The sequence below is a fragment of the Aedes aegypti genome, chromosome 1 (assembly GCF_002204515.2).
Source record: "Aedes aegypti strain LVP_AGWG chromosome 1, AaegL5.0 Primary Assembly, whole genome shotgun sequence".
Classification (NCBI taxonomy): Eukaryota; Metazoa; Arthropoda; class Insecta; order Diptera; family Culicidae; genus Aedes; species Aedes aegypti.
In genome coordinates, this window is record NC_035107.1 from 192,029,484 (window position 1) to 192,051,744 (window position 22,261).

The 22,261-nt window shown below is 43.5% G+C and overlaps 1 protein-coding gene and 1 long non-coding RNA gene across 3 annotated transcripts; one reads left to right on the forward strand and one right to left on the reverse strand.

Annotated features, from left to right (window-relative positions):
- Positions 1-13,705: 13,705 nt before the first annotated feature.
- Positions 13,706-14,367, forward strand: LOC5577496. The gene is made up of 3 exons (XR_002499006.1): positions 13,706-13,834; positions 13,896-14,001; positions 14,069-14,367. It is a non-coding gene; the product is annotated as an uncharacterized LOC5577496 (long non-coding RNA).
- Positions 14,368-17,315: 2,948 nt separating this feature from the next.
- Positions 17,316-20,095, reverse strand: LOC5577497 (lachesin). Of its 2 annotated transcripts, XR_002502770.1 has the most exons (6): positions 19,671-20,095; positions 19,067-19,320; positions 18,330-18,853; positions 18,130-18,269; positions 17,963-18,063; positions 17,316-17,898 (listed from the first exon to the last, which is right to left on the reverse strand). XR_002502770.1 is itself a non-coding variant. In XM_021855907.1 (5 exons), the coding sequence occupies exons 1-5, from the start codon at positions 19,729-19,731 to the stop codon at positions 17,783-17,785; spliced, it is 1,095 nt and encodes a 364-aa protein (XP_021711599.1). In that variant the 5' UTR covers positions 19,732-20,095; the 3' UTR covers positions 17,316-17,782. The 2 variants fall into 2 exon arrangements, 1 of the variants encoding a protein (XP_021711599.1); XM_021855907.1 differs by lacking the exon at positions 17,963-18,063.
- Positions 20,096-22,261: the final 2,166 nt, after the last annotated feature.

The window sequence follows — 22,261 nt, forward strand, 5'->3', positions numbered from 1 at the left end:
TGGACTGTATGACGACCGCGCTGACAGGGCGAAGGCCAGTTGTAATAGCGGGTGACTTCAATGCCTGGGCCGTGGAATGGGGAAGCCGTAACACGAACCAGCGAGGTCAAATCCTGCTAGAGGCACTGGCCGTGCTAGATGTCGATCTGGCTAATGTTGGTGCCAAAAGTACCTTCAGCCGTAACGGAGCGGAGTCGATTATCGACGTTACTTTTTGTAGTCCTGGCCTAACGAGTAGTTCGAACTGGAGGGTAGACGATGGCTACACTCACAGCGACCACCTGGCGGTACGCTACAGTATCGACTACAACAACAGCAGGCAGCGGGTTGAGGAAGCGGCTAGGTCAAGGCCAAGCCCTCGTAGGTGGAAGACATCGTACTTCAATGATGAAGTACTTAGGGAGGCGCTCCGCCGTGAGCGTAACCTACTCGGCCTAAGCGGGGACGAACTGGTAGCGGTGCTTACGCGTGCATGCGATGCGACCATGCCTAGAAAAGTCCACCCTAGGAATGGGAGACCACCGACATACTGGTGGACTCAAGCTATTGCGAACCTGCGCCGTGCCTGCCTACGGGCCAGGAGACGGATGCAGCGAGCACGTACCGAGCAGGAGCGTGAAGAACGACGGGCGGTGTTCACCGCTGCCAAAGTCGCGCTGAAGTCTGAGATAAGGGCAAGCAAAAAGGCCTGCTTCGAGGGACTCTGTCAGAGTGCCAACGCGAACCCGTGGGGTGATGCCTACAGGATCGTAATGGCGAAGACAAGAGGTGCAATTGCTCCTACGGAGCAGTCTCCACAGATGCTGGAGGGGATCATCGAGGGGCTCTTCCCGCGCCACAACCCTAGCCCATGGCCTCCTTTTGTAGGACAGCCGGGGATTGGGGCTGGTGATGAGGATAGAGTAACTGATGAGGAACTTGTAGGGATTGCAAAATCCCTAAGCATGGGGAAGGCACCAGGTCCGGACGGAGTTCCAAACCTGGCCCTCAAAGTCGCAATCTTGGAGGCTCCCGGTATGTTCAGATCTGCTATGCAGATATGCCTGGACGAGGGAGTATTTCCAGATGCGTGGAAGAGGCAGAGCCTGGTACTATTGCCAAAGGCGGGGAAACCACCCGGTGACCCGTCGGCGTATAGACCGATTTGCTTGATTGACACGGTGGGGAAAGTGCTCGAGAAGATCATCCTCAACAGACTGTCGAGGTACACCGAGGGTGTAAATGGTCTCTCAGGCAACCAGTTCGGCTTCCGGAAAGGGAGGTCCACTGTAGACGCTATTCTGGCGGTTAAGAAAACCGATGAGATAGCACTCCAGCGTAAGAGGAGGGGTATTCGCTACTGCGCAGTAGTGACTCTGGATGTAAGGAATGCATTTAATAGTGCCAGTTGGGCGGCTATTGCTGATGCGCTCCTGCGTCTGGGGATACCCGAGTACCTGTACAAGATTCTCGGAAGTTACTTCCAGAATCGGGTATTAGTCTATGACACAGAGGTGGGTCGGAAGTGCTTTCACATAACCTCAGGAGTCCCGCAAGGTTCCATCCTGGGTCCGGTGTTATGGAATGTCATGTACGACGAGGTGTTGAGATTAAAATTCCCGGCGGGTGTGGTCATCGTTGGCTTTGCCGACGATATTACGCTGGAGGTCTACGGTGAATCGATCGAAGAAGTGGAATTGACTGCAGCCCACTCGATCGCAATTGTGGAGGAGTGGATGAGCTCCAGGAAACTGGAATTGGCTCACCACAAAACGGAGGCTGTTGTTGTCAACAACCGAAAGTCGGCGCAGCAAGCGGTGATCAGTGTAGGCGACTGCACAATCACTTCGAAGCGCTCCGTCAAACACTTGGGGGTGATGATCGACGACAAGCTTACCTTCGGTAGCCATGTCGATTATGCCTGCAAGAGAGCCTCCACAGCTATTGTGGCACTGTCCCGGATGATGTCCAATAGCTCTGCGGTGTACGCCAGCAAGCGTAAGCTTCTGGCCAGTGTCGCCTCGTCCATACTGAGGTATGGTGGCCCGGCTTGGGGCACGGCTTTGAGTACCGATAGCTACCGTAGCAAGCTAGAGAGTACTTATAGGCTAATGTGCCTGAGGGTTGCGAGCGCGTACCGTACCGTGTCACACGATGCACTTTGTGTCATCACCGGTATGATGCCTATTGGTATCCTTATCATGGAAGACATAGAGTGCTTCGAAATGCGCGGCACAAGAGGCATACGCAGGACTGCCAGACTGGCCTCCATGGTCAAATGGCAGCGTGCGTGGGACAGTTCCACCAAGGGAGTGTGGACTCACAGGTTGATTCCGAGGTTAGATATCTGGGTCAATAGGCGCCACGGGGAACTAACATTCCACCTAACACAGGTCCTTTCGGGTCATGGATGCTTTAGACAATATCTACACCGTTTCGGTCATGCGGGTTCTCCCGAATGTCCAGTTTGTGCAGGTTTAGAGGAAACGGCGGAACACGTTTTGTTCGTGTGCCCGCGTTTCCGCACAATGCGTGACCGCATGTTTGCCACATGCGGTCGGGACACGACTCCGGACAATTTGGTCCAGAGGATGTGTGCAGACGAGTTTGGCTGGAATGCCGTTTCATCGGCTATCACCCACATCGTCTCGGAACTCCAAAGGAGGTGGCGTGTGGACTCGAGGAGTGACTAGTGCAGACGCTAATCAACAGGTGGTCCAAGGGTTCGCAGTCGGCTACGTAGGTCATACCGGTGCCCTACGGTCGAAATCGACCCTTACAGCGATTAAGTGGCCGCGGGGAGAACATCCTGGTAGCGCTGCTGTCGTGGCGCCGGCCTACTGGGTGGGTACGAGCCTCTGGTTGTTCGGGGCAGGTGGAGGCCCCTTCGTCAGCAATCCCAGCTCGTGCTAGCTGATAGGGCCTGAGCCTTCAGTAGGTCAAATTGCGAAGCCCGCAGTATCAGTTCTTGATACCTGCGGTGCAGCTGGGCGCGGGCTTAGTGGTCGACCCTGCCCGCCTTCAGCGGACAACGGGAGGTGAGGACCACCCGGGAAGCTGGCAATGCGCCAGCATGCTACCTTGGTGGACCCCCATAAGCGTGTCATCGATGTTCGTTGCTGCATGGCTACGCAGCTAACCTGGAGGATGCGATGTGCAATAGCCCCTCTCCGAAGCAATGCCTTCTTGGTGGTCCCGGAGAGACGAAGGGTTTGGCGGCAATGGAAATGGTTTAGTGGGTCGGGGGTGTAGTCCTGTTTACTGCTTGTACGTAGTAAATGGTCCCCAACCCCACACTCCCGGACCTCGGTCCGGAGTCTGTTGAGCAGATTATCCCCCCATTGCTTAGAAGGAGAAAAAAAAAAAAAAAAAAGAGGGGGCAATGGCAATGCCTTTTATTAAGTGTTAAAAATCTATATTACCAATATAAGGGAGAGGCGGGCCCCTGGTAAAAAAAACTGGCTACGCCCATGTCCATCGCCCTCTTAAAAGTCCATGTAACCATGTAACACGTCAAAATTTGAAAAACAGGAACAAAATAAAATGACCCGATTTTGTCAGGTTCCCCATTTTGTCAGCGTAAAATTCATCGAGGGGCTGACAAAATCGGGTCCTTACTGTAATACTTGATCCACTTACCCCACCCCATTAAAAAATAGGGGTAAGTGTACCGAAAAAACTAATAGAATTCGATTTTGGACAGAGATACAATGGGTTTTGGATTGATGGAAAACAATTTTGAAATTAATTGATTTTGCAGCTAACAAGTTTGCTTGTGTTAGTGTGCGTGTAGTACCAGTTTTGCAATAGTATCAGTGTGGACGTAAGAATATAACCTAAAACGAAGCAATGGTACGAAAACATTCAACATATTCAAGTATTTATGTTTAATATTGACGAATGATCCACTTACCCCACTGATACACTTCCCCCACTGTACCTTATACTCTCAGCTCGTGAGCTAGGTTAAGGGTGGGGCTAGATGTTTTATTAGATCGAAATTTTGAACGGGTGGGAGTTTTGTTTTTCAAACCAAATTCACCAAATTTTCTGGATCTCATATCCCTTTGAAAGATTTCCAACTGTAGATTTACTGTAAGACTAAATAATCTCAAGACATTTTAAACCTCTGTACCATCTATGTGCAGTCTGTGAGAAACTTTTTGATCAGTCTATTTCATGTTATTCTGGAATAGTTATTATTGTCCACAGTTTCTTTATTTTCATTGTATAATTGCCCATCTTTCATACATAGGCTGTTCTTTCGAGTTATGCTATTAAAACAAATAATAATGTTCAAACTGATAAACAAATCCATCAACATGAATTCCAATCAAAGCTACTGTAATTTTCATAGAAAATCACCCTTCTTTTGAAAACTTGCTGTTCTTCCGAATTATACCGACAGAAACATTTTTGGCGGGAAGGTTGCTAATATTAAACATCATAAATTGTCCCTTCTTTCAAACTAAGGTTATTCTGTTGAGTAATTAGATCAAACCAGGGCTGGGAATGGTAATAGTAGTAGACTTGAATTTCGCGAAATTTTCATAGCTCTTTTCACTACAGTAGTTTGAATACGTGTGTTGCATATGAGATTGTTAATTTTCATGTAACGTTTTATTTCAGTGCATTTCAATTTGATCTAGATCACGGATCTAGATGTAAGAAGTTTTTTCCCTCAGTTTTGCACCATGATTGGTCCGTATCAAATGCACATTATTTGTTCATATTAAAAATAAAGTAATCAACGGTTCGAAGTAAATCGCGTCGTTTCTATAACATCCGGCAAATTCCCACATACACGACAACTTGGTGTCAGAAGTGGGATCGTGGATTCGCGTCGCGGTAGTTCTCCAAAACCGCGAACTTCTTCCCAAGATACAAAATGGCGAATGTAAACGCTGAACTGCTAGGCCAGCTCTCCGCCATGATTGCAGAGGCGCTCCAGACATCGATTGGTAATGCCATTCAGCAAGTTAACGCTGGAGCCCAAAATCAAGCGAATGACGCTGCCGCTCCCACACCGAAAATTCCCACTTTCTCAATGTCAGAGTACCGGCCATCTGACGGATCATCCGTTGCCGACTATTTCAGTCGGTTCAAGTGGGCCTTGGAACTGAGTCAAATTCCTCAGATTCAGTACGCCAATTATGCGAGAGTCCATATGGGAGTGGAGCTGAACAATGCTCTGAAATTCTTGGTAAGCCCACAGGATCCAGCTACCATTGATTTCGAAGTGCTGCAAACTACGCTGGTCAATCATTTCGACCGGAAGAAGAACAAATACGTGGAAAGTATTAAGTTCCGGCAGATCGTCCAGCAAACCGGTGAATCAGTGGCTCAATTTGTTCTCCGGCTGAGGCAAGGAGCTGCGGATTGTGAGTATGAGGATTTTTTGGACCGGATGTTGATCGAACAACTCCTCCACGGTCTGGAAGCTCGTGAGATGTGCGACGAGATCATAGCAAAGAAGCCAGCTACTTTCAAGGAAGCTTACGAGATAGCATACACGCTTGAAGCAACCCGCAACACGGCGCGGGAAATGAATACTGGTGCGACGTCTTCGGCGCCAGAAGAAACCAACAGACTTGGGTACGAAAGCTTGAGGACAAGAAAGAAGTCGACGTTCAACCATCCGAAGAATGTCCATGGAGAACAGCGAACCAACATCCAGCCCGAAGTAGGGCCCTGTAAAGGCTGCGGTGGACAACACTTACGCAGTCAGTGTTGTTTTCGTGACGTCAGATGTCATAACTGCAACATCAAGGGGCACATTGCGAAAGTGTGCCGTTCAAGAAAGCTATCCGCTCGGGACTCATCAGCTGATCAGGTGGAGTCACAAGAGTCGCCCTCACCGGAAATCGACGTCGTGCAGTCACTGAGTCAAGTCCACGACATAACATCCACCGGAAAGAAAATGATTGACGTCAAAATCGACGGTCGTTCCCTGCGCATGGAACTCGATACCGGTGCACCCTGCGGCATAATCGCCGAATCCAAATTAAGGTTGATCAAGCCGAACTTCGCACTACAGAAAACCAACAGGCGGTTTTCGAGCTACACCGGGCACCCCATCGAATGCTTAGGGCGTATCCCGGTTAATGTTACCATCGGAGCCACAAATCGTCGGTTGAACTTGTATGTAGTAGCCGGCGAGTCAGATTCACTCTTTGGACGCGAGTGGATTTCCCAATTCGTTGAGCAAATCAATCTCAATCGATTGTTTGCAACAGAGGTGCCGGTCAATACAATTACCAGTTCTGAAATTACACCGGATCAAGCTACTCGTCTTTCGGCGCTGCTAGGTGGCTTTGAAGAAATGTTCAGCGAAGTCCCAGGGAAGTTGGTAGGTCCTCCAGCTAAGGTGCACCTAAAACCCGATGCATGCCCGGTATTTGTCAAGGCTCGTGATGTACCACATGCACTACGCGAGCGATACGCAGCTGAAATAGACAAGAAACTGGCGTCTGGTTTTTTCGAGAAGGTGGAGTATTCTGAGTGGTCATCCCCCACCCACATAGTAGTTAAGAAAAACGGAGACTTGCAACTACAAACCGGCAACTACAAACCAACCGTCAACCCAAGAATGATAGTAGATGAACACCCCATACCAAAAATTGAGTCCATATTCAACAAGATGAACGGCGCAACGATGTTTTGTCATCTGGACGTGACAGACGCCTATACCCATCTTCCAATCGATGAAGAATTCAGCCATGTATTGACCCTCAACACAGCTACACATGGGCTCATCCGTCCCACTCGAGCCGTATACGGAGCAGCAAACATCCCCGCAATTTGGCAACGCCGTATGGAATCAGTTCTCCAAGGAATGGATGACGTCGTCGTTAGTTTCTATGACGACATAATTGTATTCGCCACGGACTTCGACAGCCTTCTACAAGCGCTATCGGTTACACTAGATAGGTTGAGGCTGAACGGACTTCGTCTGAACCGAACTAAATGCGTTTTTGCAACGTCATCGCTCGATTGTTTGGGCCACAAGATCGATCGCCACGGATTACACAAATCGGACAAGCACGTTGAAGCCATCCGGGATGCGCCGCGACCTACAACACCAGATGAATTGCAACTATTCCTAGGTAAGGCAACTTATTACAGCGCATTCATTCCGAATCTATCTGAAAGAGCAAGGAGCCTACGCGACATGCTTCTTTCCGACTCGTTTCAATGGACCCTCGAGGCCGACAAGGCCTACCGGGACTTGAAAGTAGTTTTAACATCACCCCAAGTGTTAATGCAGTATGACCCTGCACTACCATTGGTGCTCGCCACTGATGCAAGCAAGACGGGTTTGGGTGCCGTGCTCTCACACCGCTTGAGCAACGGGTTAGAACGACCAATTGCTTTTGCTAGCACCACCATGTCTAGTACGGAACAACGCTATCCCCAAATAGACAAGGAAGCTCTAGCTATAGTGTGGGCGGTTAAGAATTTTTTCCACTACCTGTACGCCAGAAAGTTCACTCTGTTAACGGATCACAAGCCGCTCTCACAGATTCTGCATCCCGATAAATCGCTTCCAACGTTGTGCATCAGTCGCATGGCGAATTACGCGGATTACCTAGCACATTTTGACTTCAACATCGTGTATAAGCCAACAAAGCAGCACACGAATGCTGATTATTGCTCTCGTATACCAAGCAAAACTACATCATCGGGGATAAACATGCTGGGTATGCAAGAAGGAGGAAGCATTGAGGACGAATTCGATGGATTTGTTCTACACCAAATTCAGCAACTGCCTGTGCGAGCAGAACATATTGCACGAGAAACGCGTAAGGATGACCATCTAGGGAAAATCGTGCAAACGCTGGAAACGGGTCGTGACCTCTCCCAGTGTGGCTACAAGTCTCCGGAAAACAAGTACACCCTAGCTGCAAATTGCCTGCACTTCGAGCACAGAGTAGTCATCCCACCATCGCTAAGACAATCGATATTGACCGACCTACATGTTGCTCATCTGGGAGTCGTGAAAATGAAAAGCCTTGCCAGGTCCTTCGTCTACTGGCCAGGAATCGATTCTGACATCGAAGTAGCTGTTCGTTCTTGTTGTGACTGTGCTCGAGAATCCCCTGCACCACCTAAATTCAATCGACATCATTGGAAGTATCCAAAAGGCCCGTGGGAGCGCATTCATGTCGATTATGCGGGCCCGGTAGCGGATATGATGCTTCTTATTATCGTGGATGCCTACAGTAAGTGGGTCGAAGTTAAAGTCACTTCTTCGTCAACTACCCCTGCAACGATCGCCATCCTCGATGAACTTTTCTCGACTTACGGAGCACCCACAACACTAGTGTCAGACAACGGTCCGCAGTTTACCGCTGCGGAGTTCAAGCACTTCCTTCAGATGAGTGGAGTTAAATATCACAAGCTGTCTGCACCCTACCATCCGGCCACTAACGGTCAGGCTGAGCGATACGTCCAAACCGTGAAACAAGCCCTGAAGTCCATGGGAACAACCAGAAGCACACTAAAAACGAACATCAACGAGTTTCTTCGCCAGTACCGAAAAGCGACCCATTCGGAAACAGCTGAGTCTCCTGCAAAACTATTCCTGGGGCGCAACATCCGAACACGCTTGGATTTGGTCCGACCACTAGATGCAGGCACGAGAATCACGGAGAAGCAACAATCCAACTTTAACCCGACGTTCCGAAGCTTCATTCAAGGACAGAAGGTATATTTTCTATCTGGAAATGCACGGTTGAGCAAGTGGATTCCTGGAACTATTGCTGAACAACTGGGAGATTTGCACTACAGAATCGATTATCATGGAAAACTCGTAAAACGACACGTAGACCAAATTCAGCGTTTTCATGACAGCGACCAAAACAACACCGCCACCCTTTTCACCCACTGCGCCTACTCAACAACAGGAATCAAAGTCATCCGAATATGAAGGTGTGGTGCAGCGTCGAGTGCGTTACTATGGTGAAGTTATGACGTCATCAAACCGGTCACCCTCAACAGCGGGTGATGGTTCTGCAGTTATGTTAGGATCTCCGGATGCACGTTTTTCAACTCCGTGTGGCACTCCGGAACTACAGACAAGACACATCGATCCTCCTATGCTGCGCCGTTCGGAAAGACAGCGCCGCCCGCCTTTGAAGTTCTCTCCATAGGGAGGAAGAAATGTTGCATATGAGATTGTTAATTTTCATGTAACGTTTTATTTCAGTGCATTTCAATTTGATCTAGATCACGGATCTAGATGTAAGAAGTTTTTTCCCTCAGTTTTGCACCATGATTGGTCCGTATCAAATGCACATTATTTGTTCATATTAAAAATAAAGTAATCAACGGTTCGAAGTAAATCGCGTCGTTTCTATAACATCCGGCAAATTCCCACATACACGACAACGTGATTCACGTCAAGTAGCCTATTTTGAGTGCACTAAATCAACGAAGGCTGAAAATGCGGGAAATTCTCTGGAAAATAGAACATTTTTCTACAGTAGTTTCGGGTTGCCCTTTAGCAACGGGTGTTGTATTACATTCTAGGCATTTTGCCTACAGCAGCGATAGGCATGAATTTCACTGGCTTCGCTAACTGCGATTTGCTCTGCTTTGCTACTGTAGCGTGAATTCCATGACTTTTCACAACCCTGGATTATACACAAATTATGTCACTCACAATTTTGAGCAACTATATATGGAGCAACTTCCTTCTTGTCAATGTTGTAAGGCTTGTGACGCTTCCTTCAACTCCTTCCGCACTTTTGGAATAAGACACTAATCTGAATGTTATACTGTGATAGTGTTTTTTCTGGCATGACGTTCCAATTGCGACAAAGCCTACTTCTCCGCTCAATGTTCATTTTTTGCGTTCCCACATTGACTAACTGAGAATATTCTTCGCCAATTGACAAAGCAACTCTATGCCCTTGAAGGTAGAATTTTCCAATCCAGAAAAAATCTTGATCGGCGGAATTGAAACCTGCGATACTTAGCTGAGGTCTTGCTGAACAGTTGCGCGTCAATCGCTACGAATATTAGGGCTCTTGTTAACCATCAGTAAAAAAACAAACTCCGCAAAAGTTTATTTTTGGTGCATTCCGGGAATTGGCATTCCGGGAAATGGGTTTCCGGGAAATGGGTCATTCCGGGATATGATTTCCGGGAAACGGCATTCCGGGAAATGGTTTTCCGGGAAATGTCATAGAATCGTTATAGAACGACGTTCATTACACACATGGGTCTGTTTCGCTACAAAAGGCTTATGTATGGAATCGTGATTGCCCCGGAAATGTTTCAAAGGATACTCGAGCAAATACTGAGTCGGTGTAGCGAGCACACCGTGAATTTTATATACGACATCTTAGTATTTGAGACCGAAAGCGAATACGACGCAGCGCTTGATTTGGTTCTGTATACCTTTAAGGCTGTGAACCGTTTCACCAGTTCGTTTAACTATTAGTTAAAATTTCACATTTCAATAGTTATTTTCCCCTCACATGGTTAAATTGAACATCGCAGTCGACCCATTTGAGCTTTGACAGTCGAGTAGTTATTTCAGAACAAAGTTGACAGATGGTTAGTTATTCTCAAATTCACGGGAGCAAAAAATAACTTTCGAACTGTCAAGTTTAACCATGCTCTAGAGCAGGGTTATTTCTAACCGGAGGGGAAATAACTATCGAGCTGTCAAGTTTTAACTAAAAGTTAAACGAACTGGTGAAACGGTTCAAAGCCTAAGGAGTATGGAGTGTTGCTGAACCAGGCCAAATGCGTGTTCAAGGTCCAACGGTTGGATTTCTTGGGACACAACCTTTCCTCAACCTGCGCTGGACTAGATTGCTGCCATCCAACAATTCCGCCCACCTCCTAGTCCGGAAGAAGTCCGTAGTTTCTTAGCCCTTGTTACGTATATCGGACGTTTCTTACCGAATTTGGCCACCGTCACTGCTCCACTTCGGGAGATAACTTGTTCTGGGGTCAAATTTGAATGGGAAAAAGATCAACAGCTAGCATTTTCGATACTGAAGGAAATTATTTCAAACGTAAACCTACTGTAGTTCTTCAATGACTCACTACGTACACGTATCTTTGCCGACGCTTTGTAGGTTGTATTAGGCGCTGTTTTGATACAGTTTGAAGGCACAACAGATGATGATCCTCATCCAATTGCGTACGCGAGCAAAAGCCTGACCCAAAACCGAGCATAGATACTGCCAAACCGAAAAAGAGGCTTTAGCCCTGGTTTGGGCAGTGGAGCGGTTTTCGCCATATCTACTGGGCCGAACTGGAGACTGACCACAAACCTCTTGAGGCTATTTTTAAGCCGACATCACGACCGTGCCCTCGCATCGAAAGATGGGTCCTTCGACTCCAATCTTTCACGTTTGTGGTTAAATATCGTTAAGGAAATAGCAACATTGCTGGCCCGCTTTCTCGGATGGTTGAGCCAGGTATTACTGAGGATTTTGATGCGGAGAATAAATTCATGGTTATAGCGGTGTTGGAGTTGGCGGCGATTGATGTACAGGAATTCTGGATCTAGTGAAGACATCTTTACAGACAGGAAATTGGAATGTATCGGACGTGAAGCCATACGTTCCGTTTAAAAATGAGTTTGGTATGGTAGGAGACACAATTGTCCGAGGAAGTAAACTGGTTGTTCCAACGAATCTGCGTTAACGAATGTTGGATTTGGCCCACGAAGGGCATCTAGGAGAGTCAGTTATGAAGCGCCGTCTCCGAGACCAAGTCTGGTGGCCAGCGATGGACCGTGAGGTCAGTAACCGAGTAGCTGCTTGCGAGGGTTGGGCTTCCAAGTGAACTAGAGCCGATGTCACGTCGTCCGCTTCCTAGCAAGCCGTGGGTGGACGTGGCTATCGACTTTCTTGGTCCACTACCGAACGGGATGTATTTGCATGTCATAATTGATTATTACAGTCGGTACAAGGAAGTGGAACTGATGAGCAGAATCACAGCAAAGGATATGTTTGGAGGTTGGACAAAATATTTACGCGATTGGGTTACCCACGGACAACTATTTTGGATAACGCAAAACAGTTCGTGGGCATCGAATTCGAGGAATACAGCAAGTTCTAATGCAAAATCTGCTACCAGGTAATAAGCTGCAGACGACCTATATGCCCAAAAAATACGTTGTGGTTTCCCGATCTGGTCCACGCGCCACCGTTGAGGATCGTGAAAGCGGCAAATTATACGATCGGAATGTCGCACATCTTAAAAAGCTTAAAGATCCCGTTGTTCCTCCTACATCTTTGGACAGTGGTGATTCAACAAATGAAGCTAACAGCGATCTGTATGTTGCGTTGTCTGAAGATGAGTTCTACGGGTTCGAGGAAGAATTGCCATCGAAGGTAGCTCCACTAGAACGACAACAGAGTGTTAGGAAGAAGCCAGCTAAATACGTAGGGAGTCGATGCCGGTTATGGACCCTTTGCGTATTATGGACCCCATACAGAAAAACATAAAATTAACACTCAAAGTAACTTTATTCCTATGAAAATCTACCGGGGGAACTTCGATTACATTGTTAGTCAGCAGTTTCAGGCAAAATATTTGGTTTGAGACGCATAAATACAGATATTTGAACAGTTTTGTAAATGAAACCACACAAGAGGGTCCATAATACGCATTTCCAGGTGGGTCCATAATAGGCTCGTCGGCAGCGAGCCGGATTACATGGGAAACAAATGGAGGGTCCATAATACGCAACGTCAAATTTGTAAACAATCCTATTATGGACCCCGGGAGGGTCCATAATAGGCATTCGGACAACAGTTTTACAAATGCATATTTCGCTGGAAAAATGGAATGATTTTGTATGTTTCATAGACGTACTATGAAGTAAAGACATTGAATTTGTTGTTAGACTCCACAAAACGTATATGCGTCTGAGATATCATTGCGGAAAAGCGTCTAGAATGAATTTCAGCTACTAAGGGGTCCATTACTAGCATTGAAACCCTACACGGTAAAACCATTTTACCTATTTTTTTAGTTGACTTTACCCAAAATTAAGTATATCGATTATTCTCTCAACACAAAATCTCTCGGTATTCTATCTCTTCCCCACCAATGTTGTCAAAAATAGAGAGAGCTGCACCTACTCAATGGGGGTAGTTTGGCCCTATAAGCCAAATTTGGGTAAAATGCATTATTCTGAAGCTTGGGTTGAATTAACTCAATTTTGCGTTGAATAAAACCAAATCAAAGTAAAGTAGGTAATTAAAGTAATTAAGGCCACACGGGACGTCATCATAATCACCCTATCCATTTCAAGAAGCAAATCCCAAGAACCACTCCATATATCGATGCGAAAATGTATCACTATGATTCTATATATGTAGTGCACAACCTGATAAATTTTCAGCTTCATCGGTTCACTAAAACTCGAGATTTGCTTCCACAAAGTTTTGATGATTATTGTTAGAGTGAGACGAAAGATAGGGAAAATAACACGGTCTCCCGTGTCCCCTTCAGGCAAAGTAACTAATGTAGGCCTTAGAAATTTAGCCAAATTTGGATTATTATGCCTAACTACGGGTTTGCGTTGAAACAGCTCAAATTTGAGTAGATCCGCGTTGCCGTGTAGATTACCAGTAGTAACTTTGAATTTTGAAAAATGGGGAGGTGTGGTTTTTAGTTGCGGCCCTGCGTTAAATGAGATTCGGGGAGCGAAGAGTACGGCCCTGGTAGAGAAATGTCAGTTATTATTGTTGGAGAGCGTGGAAATGAAAAACGAGTTTAAGTGAACTTGCAAATAACTATTCTATGTTCTTATTAGTGAATTACGCATAACTATTCTATGTTCTTATTAGTGAATATCACAGAAGGCTAGAATGTGGTACAGGTGAGAATGTATTTGTTATATAAAAATCCATGATTCTGACTATCGTACATAATTGTGCAAGCGTTCATCGATCTCTTACATTCCAACAATTCGTGTTCAATATTATTAAAGACGGCCGGTCAATCAAGCTATTACATGATGGCTTCATCTACCATAAAGACTAAATGGTAAGTTTATAGAATCATTTTAATCTGACATATAGTATATTTCGTTATTCTCCTAAATGAAAAACAGACTTGGTACTGGCAATGCTCTCTGCGATGAGAATAAGAGGCTTCCAATAAATGCTCAGGCCACGACAGAACAGCCATAAGCCAAACCCTGATAAGTTGTTCCGAACATAACCACCTGCCTGATCCACTGGCTACCGAAACAGCGAAATACAGAGCTTAATTGAAAAGAAAAGCTTCTGAAGGAATCGAGAAGCCAGAGATAACTATCCGGATAACATCGGCTCAATTCCCTTCAGACGTGAGTGCCACGTGGCTTGTACAAGCACACAATTTTACTCGCTACAACTTATTGCATGCAAGTTAGATTGAAAAAAATGTATGCAATTCTAGGACGACCAATTTACACTTTTCGTTTTCGTGCTTGTTTCGTTTTTGATAAATAAGTATTGCAGGTTGCTTTGAAATATGGATTTTCGGTGCAAAAAATAGGTGTGATCAACAAAGGATCACACCTATTTTTTTTTGCTCGGAGACGTTTGCCGATAATCATTCAACAATTTCATGAAGAAACAAACTTTTTCAATGGAAATAATGAAAAAAATCGCATAACTGGCAACCTTATTTTCCCTTCGGTGGTGGTGGATGACCATAAACCAAAACAAAACAGTGAAAGACAAAGGCAAAATTGGTATTGCGGCGCTTATATTAAATCCACATCCAGCGGCGGCGGTAACGCGCAGAAGATATGCGCGCAATTCAAACGCAACGTCAAAATTCAAGTAGGCTTGGATTTTTTCGTCCTTCAAGAACACAAATGTTTCAAATTTGCTAAATCTGAAACATTTGATGATTTTCATTACCACTGCGACGGTATATCGACATTTTCAGATAATCGCATTACGTGGATTTATCTTGCAGAGCACAATAACATGTGGCTCTTCCTTTGTCGAAATGCTTTCAGATCGTAAGGTTGCACTTTGTCGTCACACTTTCAAAGTGTGCTGTTCGATTTGGTGTGAACAGCGCAGTACCTATTGATTATATTTTGTCTATAGGCACGGTGTGAAGAAAGTGATATATTCCGAAGACTGACAACTACTTGACGACGTCATAGTGGTTTGGATGATATATGCTACGATAGTGTACTCTTGCGAATTTGATGTTTAAGCCTTGTTAATTTTTATGCCGTGGTCTATGAACTAATCTACGATGACGTCACGCTGAAACTTCCAGCGGGAAGAAAACCTTTACTGCGGGCCGTGTTTACAAAAATGAACGATTTCGCAGCGCATTTATCCACTCAATGTTCATCCGGTGAACATTCCTTCACTGGATGTTGCTTTGGATGTAATTTTAATGTAAATGCGGGCCATTTAGAGCGAAAAAGAAAAAGAAAACCGATAATAAAAGAAGACTGTGGATAAGTCCATGGACCAATGCACGAGTTCACTAATTTGACGTTTCAGCGGTGCCGTATTCACTCGTTGCCTTGGTCACATAAATAACACGGCTCCGCTCAAACGTCAAATAATGAACTGGTGCATTGGTCCATAGGTACAGGCCACTACATCTAAGCAAGCTTAGCAAAATCGGATACAACGCAGATGTCAGATTGCAAAACTTCCGAACGATCCCGATGACTTGGACTGGATAGATGAGCAGTACACTAAGACCAACGATGCTGAGCAATGAATAGGTGGGCAGGCGTCGCAAGGGAGCGACAAGATTGAAATCAAATAGGGTAGGTGTACCAGTTATGGACATAGTGGTTCCCTATTTCGCCATACGGGATTACTTGAATGTTTTCAAATTTTGAAGGATTTTGTGTGTTGTAGTAGTAAGGTTTAAGATACATCTTGATGTTTAAACATTCAAATAGATTAAAAATTTGAAAGTTATCAAAATTTCACGTATTGCCAAATAGCGAACCACTATGGCCATAACTGGTACACTTTCCCTAGGTGGTGAAAATTGAACAAGCCATCGGGGAACCAATAAGCATCGAAGCGTCCTGTATTTTGCCTAACTTCTCAACTGGAAATACGCATATCTGTCAAAGGATACAAACTCTAGTGGAATTAAATGGTACAGTACTAAATTCGGTTTTCCATTTAATTTCAAGCGTGTACTAGAATAAGGGCGTAAGCCTCATGATCGATTTCTCTTCATCGATCCTCTCTTCTGTGAATAAAGGTGACAAGATGCGGGTTTGTTAGCAATTTTTCACTTCAGACTGCTTAGCAGCGATGCAATCTTGCGTCCTGAGGTGAAAAAACGCTGACGAGCCCGCATATTGTCACCTTTATTTACAGAAGAGAGAATCGATGAAGAGAAATCGATCATGCGACTTACGTTCTTATTAGAGCAAACGCTTGATTTTATGTAATCCGCCTCCACTGAACAGCTTGAAGTTTTATTTATGTATCAAGATTATGCTACAAATTCAAATCATTCATAATGTATTCTTTAAGCACCTCTAGCGTCAACTGTTTGAAGTTCTCGGTATGAACACTCTAAAAGTTTACTACTCGGCCTGCGATTGATTTAATAAGAAATAGATGTTTCATCTAGAAAATTTAGAACATGAATGTTCATATGTTGTGAACTGTCCCACTTTTAATGGTAAGATCAAAAATCAAAAAAATAAAAGAGATTATTTTCTGAGAAAGCCCAGCTGACAAGTTGTTATTTACGATGGCGAACAAATTTGAGCTCTGTTTCTATTCATGAGCGCTAAAATTTGTCTCTTATTCAAGTTAGTAATATTAACACACAAATTGTAATAAATATGACCTTTAGTTGATTCTCTTCAATCTTATGGATTTCAGCATTCTTCTTCTTTCTAGCCTGACGTCCCAACTGGGACAGAGCCTACTTCTCAACTTCAACTCAACAATTGTTCTTATGAACACTTCCACAGTTATCAACCGAGAGCTTTATTTGCCAATTGACCATTTTCGCTTGTGCAAATCGTATGGCAGGCACGACGATACTCTATGTACAGAGAAGTCTTGGAAATTTCCCTTATGAAAAGATCCTCGACCAGCGAGAATCGAACCCACGATCTTCAGCTAAGTCTTACTGAATAGCTGCGCGTTCATACTTTATACGCAATAAGTAGTATATTTTAAGTGTGGTAATCTATTATAGCACATTAGCGGGGACAATCACCCGCTATAATCGCATAACCATATCAAGTGCTGAGCTGTTTAGATCGTTTTCGGTCGAGTCGCTGACGAATTTAGAGCAATCACAAAGTTTTCTTATACTGTTCAAGCAAATTTATTTAACAAAAACACCATTGCACATTTACGATTAAACGCCTTTATTCGCACAAGACCATTTTCCAAAATCTTTTATATGCCTAACACTAAAACGAACTTTGTATGATGATTCACGAGTTTACCAGGTAGCAAATTTTATTAAACGTTCAGCTTCGCCGTTGTTTTAGATCGGCTCTATTTGTACAGGATTTCAGTAAACACCAGTCGCACAAATAAGTCCGTTCGTTCGTATATCCAGAATACTCTACGCAAATATTGAAATGGGTTGATCACTTCTAGGGATAAGTAAACGCGCTCTCTTATATGGATATGTTTCTTGTGTACATGTGAGCATTTTGATCCACTTCTGACGGGCACTCGAGTTTCAGGCAAGGGTCTCCAAATCGGTTTGAATTTGAACATTCTTGTTGTCGTATTTGGTTATATTATTAACTTAGATTTCTTTCAGGTGATTTTGAATTTAGCTGCAGCATTTAGTTTCTTTTTCTCATTCACAACAGCGTTGCCAGTAGCACTGTTACCGTAAGGATGCCTAAATGACTTGCTAGAACACGGCCCGAGCTTGACCATTTCAAGCCTGAGAAATTGATATTAGGAATGCGTTGCTCTAAAAAAGAGAAAACAATTAGTATAAATGGAACATCAATATATAGTTACAATAGAAAACATACCTCAATGAATCATCAAGAAAACAAAATTTAACCAAAGATTGACTAAACTAAGGATGATCAAATTCAACTACAACATCAATAGGGAACTGGGATAACCGATTCTAAAAGTGGGAATGAAATCATAACGAAATGATAACTTTTAAACACTCCAAATTTCTAAATCATACCGTAGAGGTTCAGTCTTGCTTCAGCATGTCCAACTTTATTCGAGGCTTTGCAGTTGTAGTCTCCGTAATGGGAGCTTTCTACTGAGAAAATTTTTACTGTCGATGTCGTGACATCATCCGGTTGGCCAGTTTGAGTAATTCTATAACGGGAAGAAGGCTTTAAAACATATATGTTACACCATTTTGCATTGTTAACGAACCCATAAGAACCACCATTGTGGATTTGTTGTCCATTCTTGAACCAGGAAACTGCTGGTGATGGAAATGCTTGTACGACACACTCCAGTTCGATGTCGTATTCAGTAGCTTGTGCTACCTTCGGTCGTGGTACAGAAATGACAGGGGCAAACTCTACCTCAAGGTTGATTGTCCGTGAATCTGGTTTACCAACTCCATTATCCGCAATGCAGAAGTACGTGCCACGATCTTCCCTGACCAACGACGACAATGATAGCTCGTTACCAGTATAGCTTTGTCCACCGATTGGAAGGATAGCACCGTACTCTCGCTTCCAGGAGATCGTTGGACGTGGGTATCCCTCTGCTGAGCAAGTCAGCTTAACGTTTTCCCCTTCAGCTTTTGTAACAGTTGTTGCCATCAAGTTGTCCTGCAGCAGCGGTGGATGACGAACCTGGAGCTCAACCGTAGCGGTTACTTTATTAGTACTGTTCACCTGAATCTGGCATTCGTACAGTCCAGCGTCCGTATTGACGATGTCGCTGATCTGAAAATCAAGGGGGAAATTGCAATCGCAAAAGGGTTGTTAATTAGATTCCTGTTCATGCGTCGGAATGGGTCCCGCTGGGATTTGGGCAACATTTATTCTGGGGGAGAATATGAATGCACAGGTTCGTTCTGATGGAGTTATTAAAATGCATAATTGATGCGATGCTCTTGACATTCGAACTCGATAGGGGGAATACTACAATATACCTACCGTAAGTGTGTAGTTCATGGTATTGTTCTCTTTTTCGACGCTGACTTTGAAACGATCCTCAGCCACCGCTAAAGTTGGGCCAAGGGAGATGGAGTTCACATTTTGTGACCGTTCGCGATTGGTCTTTTGCCACCCAACCGTAAATTTGCCTACGTTGTCGATATCGCACTCGAATGTCACGCTTTCTCCAATATCCTTAATCTGTTCCGGACTGATTGATGTAATTGTTGGAGGGGCCTGCTGCTGAGCTGCACCTGCAAGGTGTGGCAAAACAGGACAAACATTGATTCAGTATTAATTTCATCATCTTCACTCAGCTTGAATGAACCACGCTGGCCGTCCTGCTAGCAGATAACTGCCAGTATTATGAACAAATTAAACAATCCCAGCGATACGCATCGGGTCGCGTGTCATCAATCCCCTCCTTATCAACGAAACACTCGAAATTTTGCGCCACGAGGGATCGAATTTCCCGTGCCAGCCACAACACCATTTCATTCATCAATGCATACGTGCAGCACTCTTTCATCACATTTTCATTCTTTACTTCGGTTATCATTTACACAGCATCCTTCTTTTCATGTATTACCATGGATACACTTACACAGATTAGCAGCCACCAAGATCAGACAAATCGCAAGCGGGTTCAGCCGTAAAAGCCCCATAATTGTTAAACCTAGTAGCAGGAATACTAGACGTCTATCCACCCGCAACACACTTAATAATTCTGACTGAGCCTCGCGTTGAGAACCAAACGCTGAAGAAAAGCAATCACGCACGCACCGGGAGGTCCCCCACTGCTGTCGTTTTCGGTAAAGAAGCACACACCAAAACTCTCACTTTCCTTAGGAAACAGGGAAATGGATATAAAAAAAACTGTGTACACACAAAACGGAATCCACAACCGGTTACACGAAGATACGCCGTAAGAACAAAGTGTTACCAAACCGATGGCTGGAAGAGAACTGATGCTGCGAGAGCGGAGGAAGTCCTTCTGGAGCTGTGTGAGAACGCGGCGGGATCACACAAGAGAGAATCCTGGATGGCGAAAGATGCGAGAATGAATGGAATAGAATAGTACCAATACGAAGAAATTAATAAATGAAGAGTGAATTATAAACTGGGAAGTATTGTAAGATTCTTATGAAAGAAGTTTAAATCAGTTCTAAGATTATGGATGATATCAAATTAATACCGTAAATTCGGGTGAAATTGATCAGTAGGGTAAAATTGTCGAATTGCATGGTGTGAAGCTTTTTGTGTTAATGAATGTTTATTTCTATGAAAATAATAGAAAATTCCATAATCGTGTTCTGTGTGGTATTGGCAGACATCAATAAACTTATAGTTTTAAACAAGGATTTGGACATGGTGTTAATCTAAAAAATTGTAAGGATGCTTGAAATATATCCCCAAAACAAATTTTATCATCAAAATTCGTACCTATTTGTTCATTGTGTTGTAGTAATTGAATTTTTTATAGATATCAGAAGATTCCTTCGGAAATTGCCTACATTTAGGCGTTTTCTGCGGTATAGTTAAGAATTAATTGTATATTATTTCCATAAATTTTGCATTGTTAAGAATTTGGAAAGCATATTTGGATTCAGAAGGCCCAAATTAAATAGGTAAAGTAGTTTTCAAAACTAACAATATTTGTTTTGACAGGTGATCAATTTCACCCCGAAATGGAATTTCTCAAATTTTTATTTTAGAGACGATTTTCAGCACTTAAATCACAACTTTATGAAAATTTGAGTATATAAACCAATTAGGCTCCCCGTCGTACATGTTTTCCTGCATTAGGCTTTTGCACGATGACTTGAATGGCTGTTTCATTAATTTTGTGTAGTTTTCAGATTTTTCCGCAAAAGTTTCGTGAGAAACTATAGATTATAAGATTCTAATTCTAATTTCTAATAATCTTCGTGAAATTTTTGGTCGATCCAATGCTGAGGAAATTAGCTATGTTTTGTTTAGCATACAAAATTCAAAAGCTGTTTTTGGAAAAACACATACAAAGTAAGAATAACTGCTGTTTGCTATAATTTGTGCAATGCTATAGAGTTTGAGAGATAGAAGATAATGTCCATAATATGACGGGGTCGACAGTCTTATTAAAAAATAAAATAAACTCGATCATGTCTCTTGCCGTTTCCCAAACATTCAGAATTCATTTCAAATTCATCCTTTATAAAAAAGAACTGAACATATATGGGATTGTCCATTATTCACGTAAGAAGTTGTGGTGGGGTTTGAGATATCTTACGTTCCATACAAATCATTTTCTATTTTTGTACAAAAAAGAGAGTCGAAAAACCGGCAAAATTGTCTTACGTATTTAATGGACAGCCTCTTTGTCTAAAAAATTTACATAGAAAATTCTTTGATGCCATGTTATATAAGAAAAAGGAGACTGCAACTCTCTTACGTACTCAAGTTATCATAAATTCTAGTTGTTGCTAGGACGTGGCCAGAGCAACTCTCGATTGTTGAAGGATAGGTTAATCTTGTCCAACAGATCATGAAAACTCCAATTGGTTAGTGGAAAAGAATAAGTCAAACCTTATTGAATCGTATATGACTTGACACCTACCATATAACGTAGGTGCTCACCATTGACATAATGTCGATAATTCAACTCTGAGGCTATTGAAAAGCAATTGAATTGCTTCACAATAAGTATTTAGTTTATTTATTTAACATTTTGAAAATAAAAATATTATACAATTTTTATTTGTTGATAAAAACGGAATAGTTTGTTGACGAAATCGGAACGTGACAAATTCAGAGTGTGTCAAAATCGGAACGTGATAAAAACGGAACATTCCTGTAACAGATAAATAATAAATCTACAGAGCAGGAATTCAATTGCTGTCTTATGATGTAAGAATTAACATTGAAAATGTTGTACTTATATTGTTGTCGAATCTTTTAAACCAGAGGCGCGTCCACGTTCGAAACCATGGGTAAGACAAATGTTGGCAAATATATTGTGCACAGTGCACAGAAAATTTTTAACCCCGGACTGGAATTTGAAAGTGACATAAGGTCTCAATCGCAAAGTGACATTTTGTAGGGTTCGAGTTGAGTTGAGGATTTTCTACTGCTTCCAAGCTTTCTAACACTTTTTCAGTTGGTTTTTCCACTCAACAGAAAAATCAACATAAGTTATAAAAGACTGGCTTGTTTTTT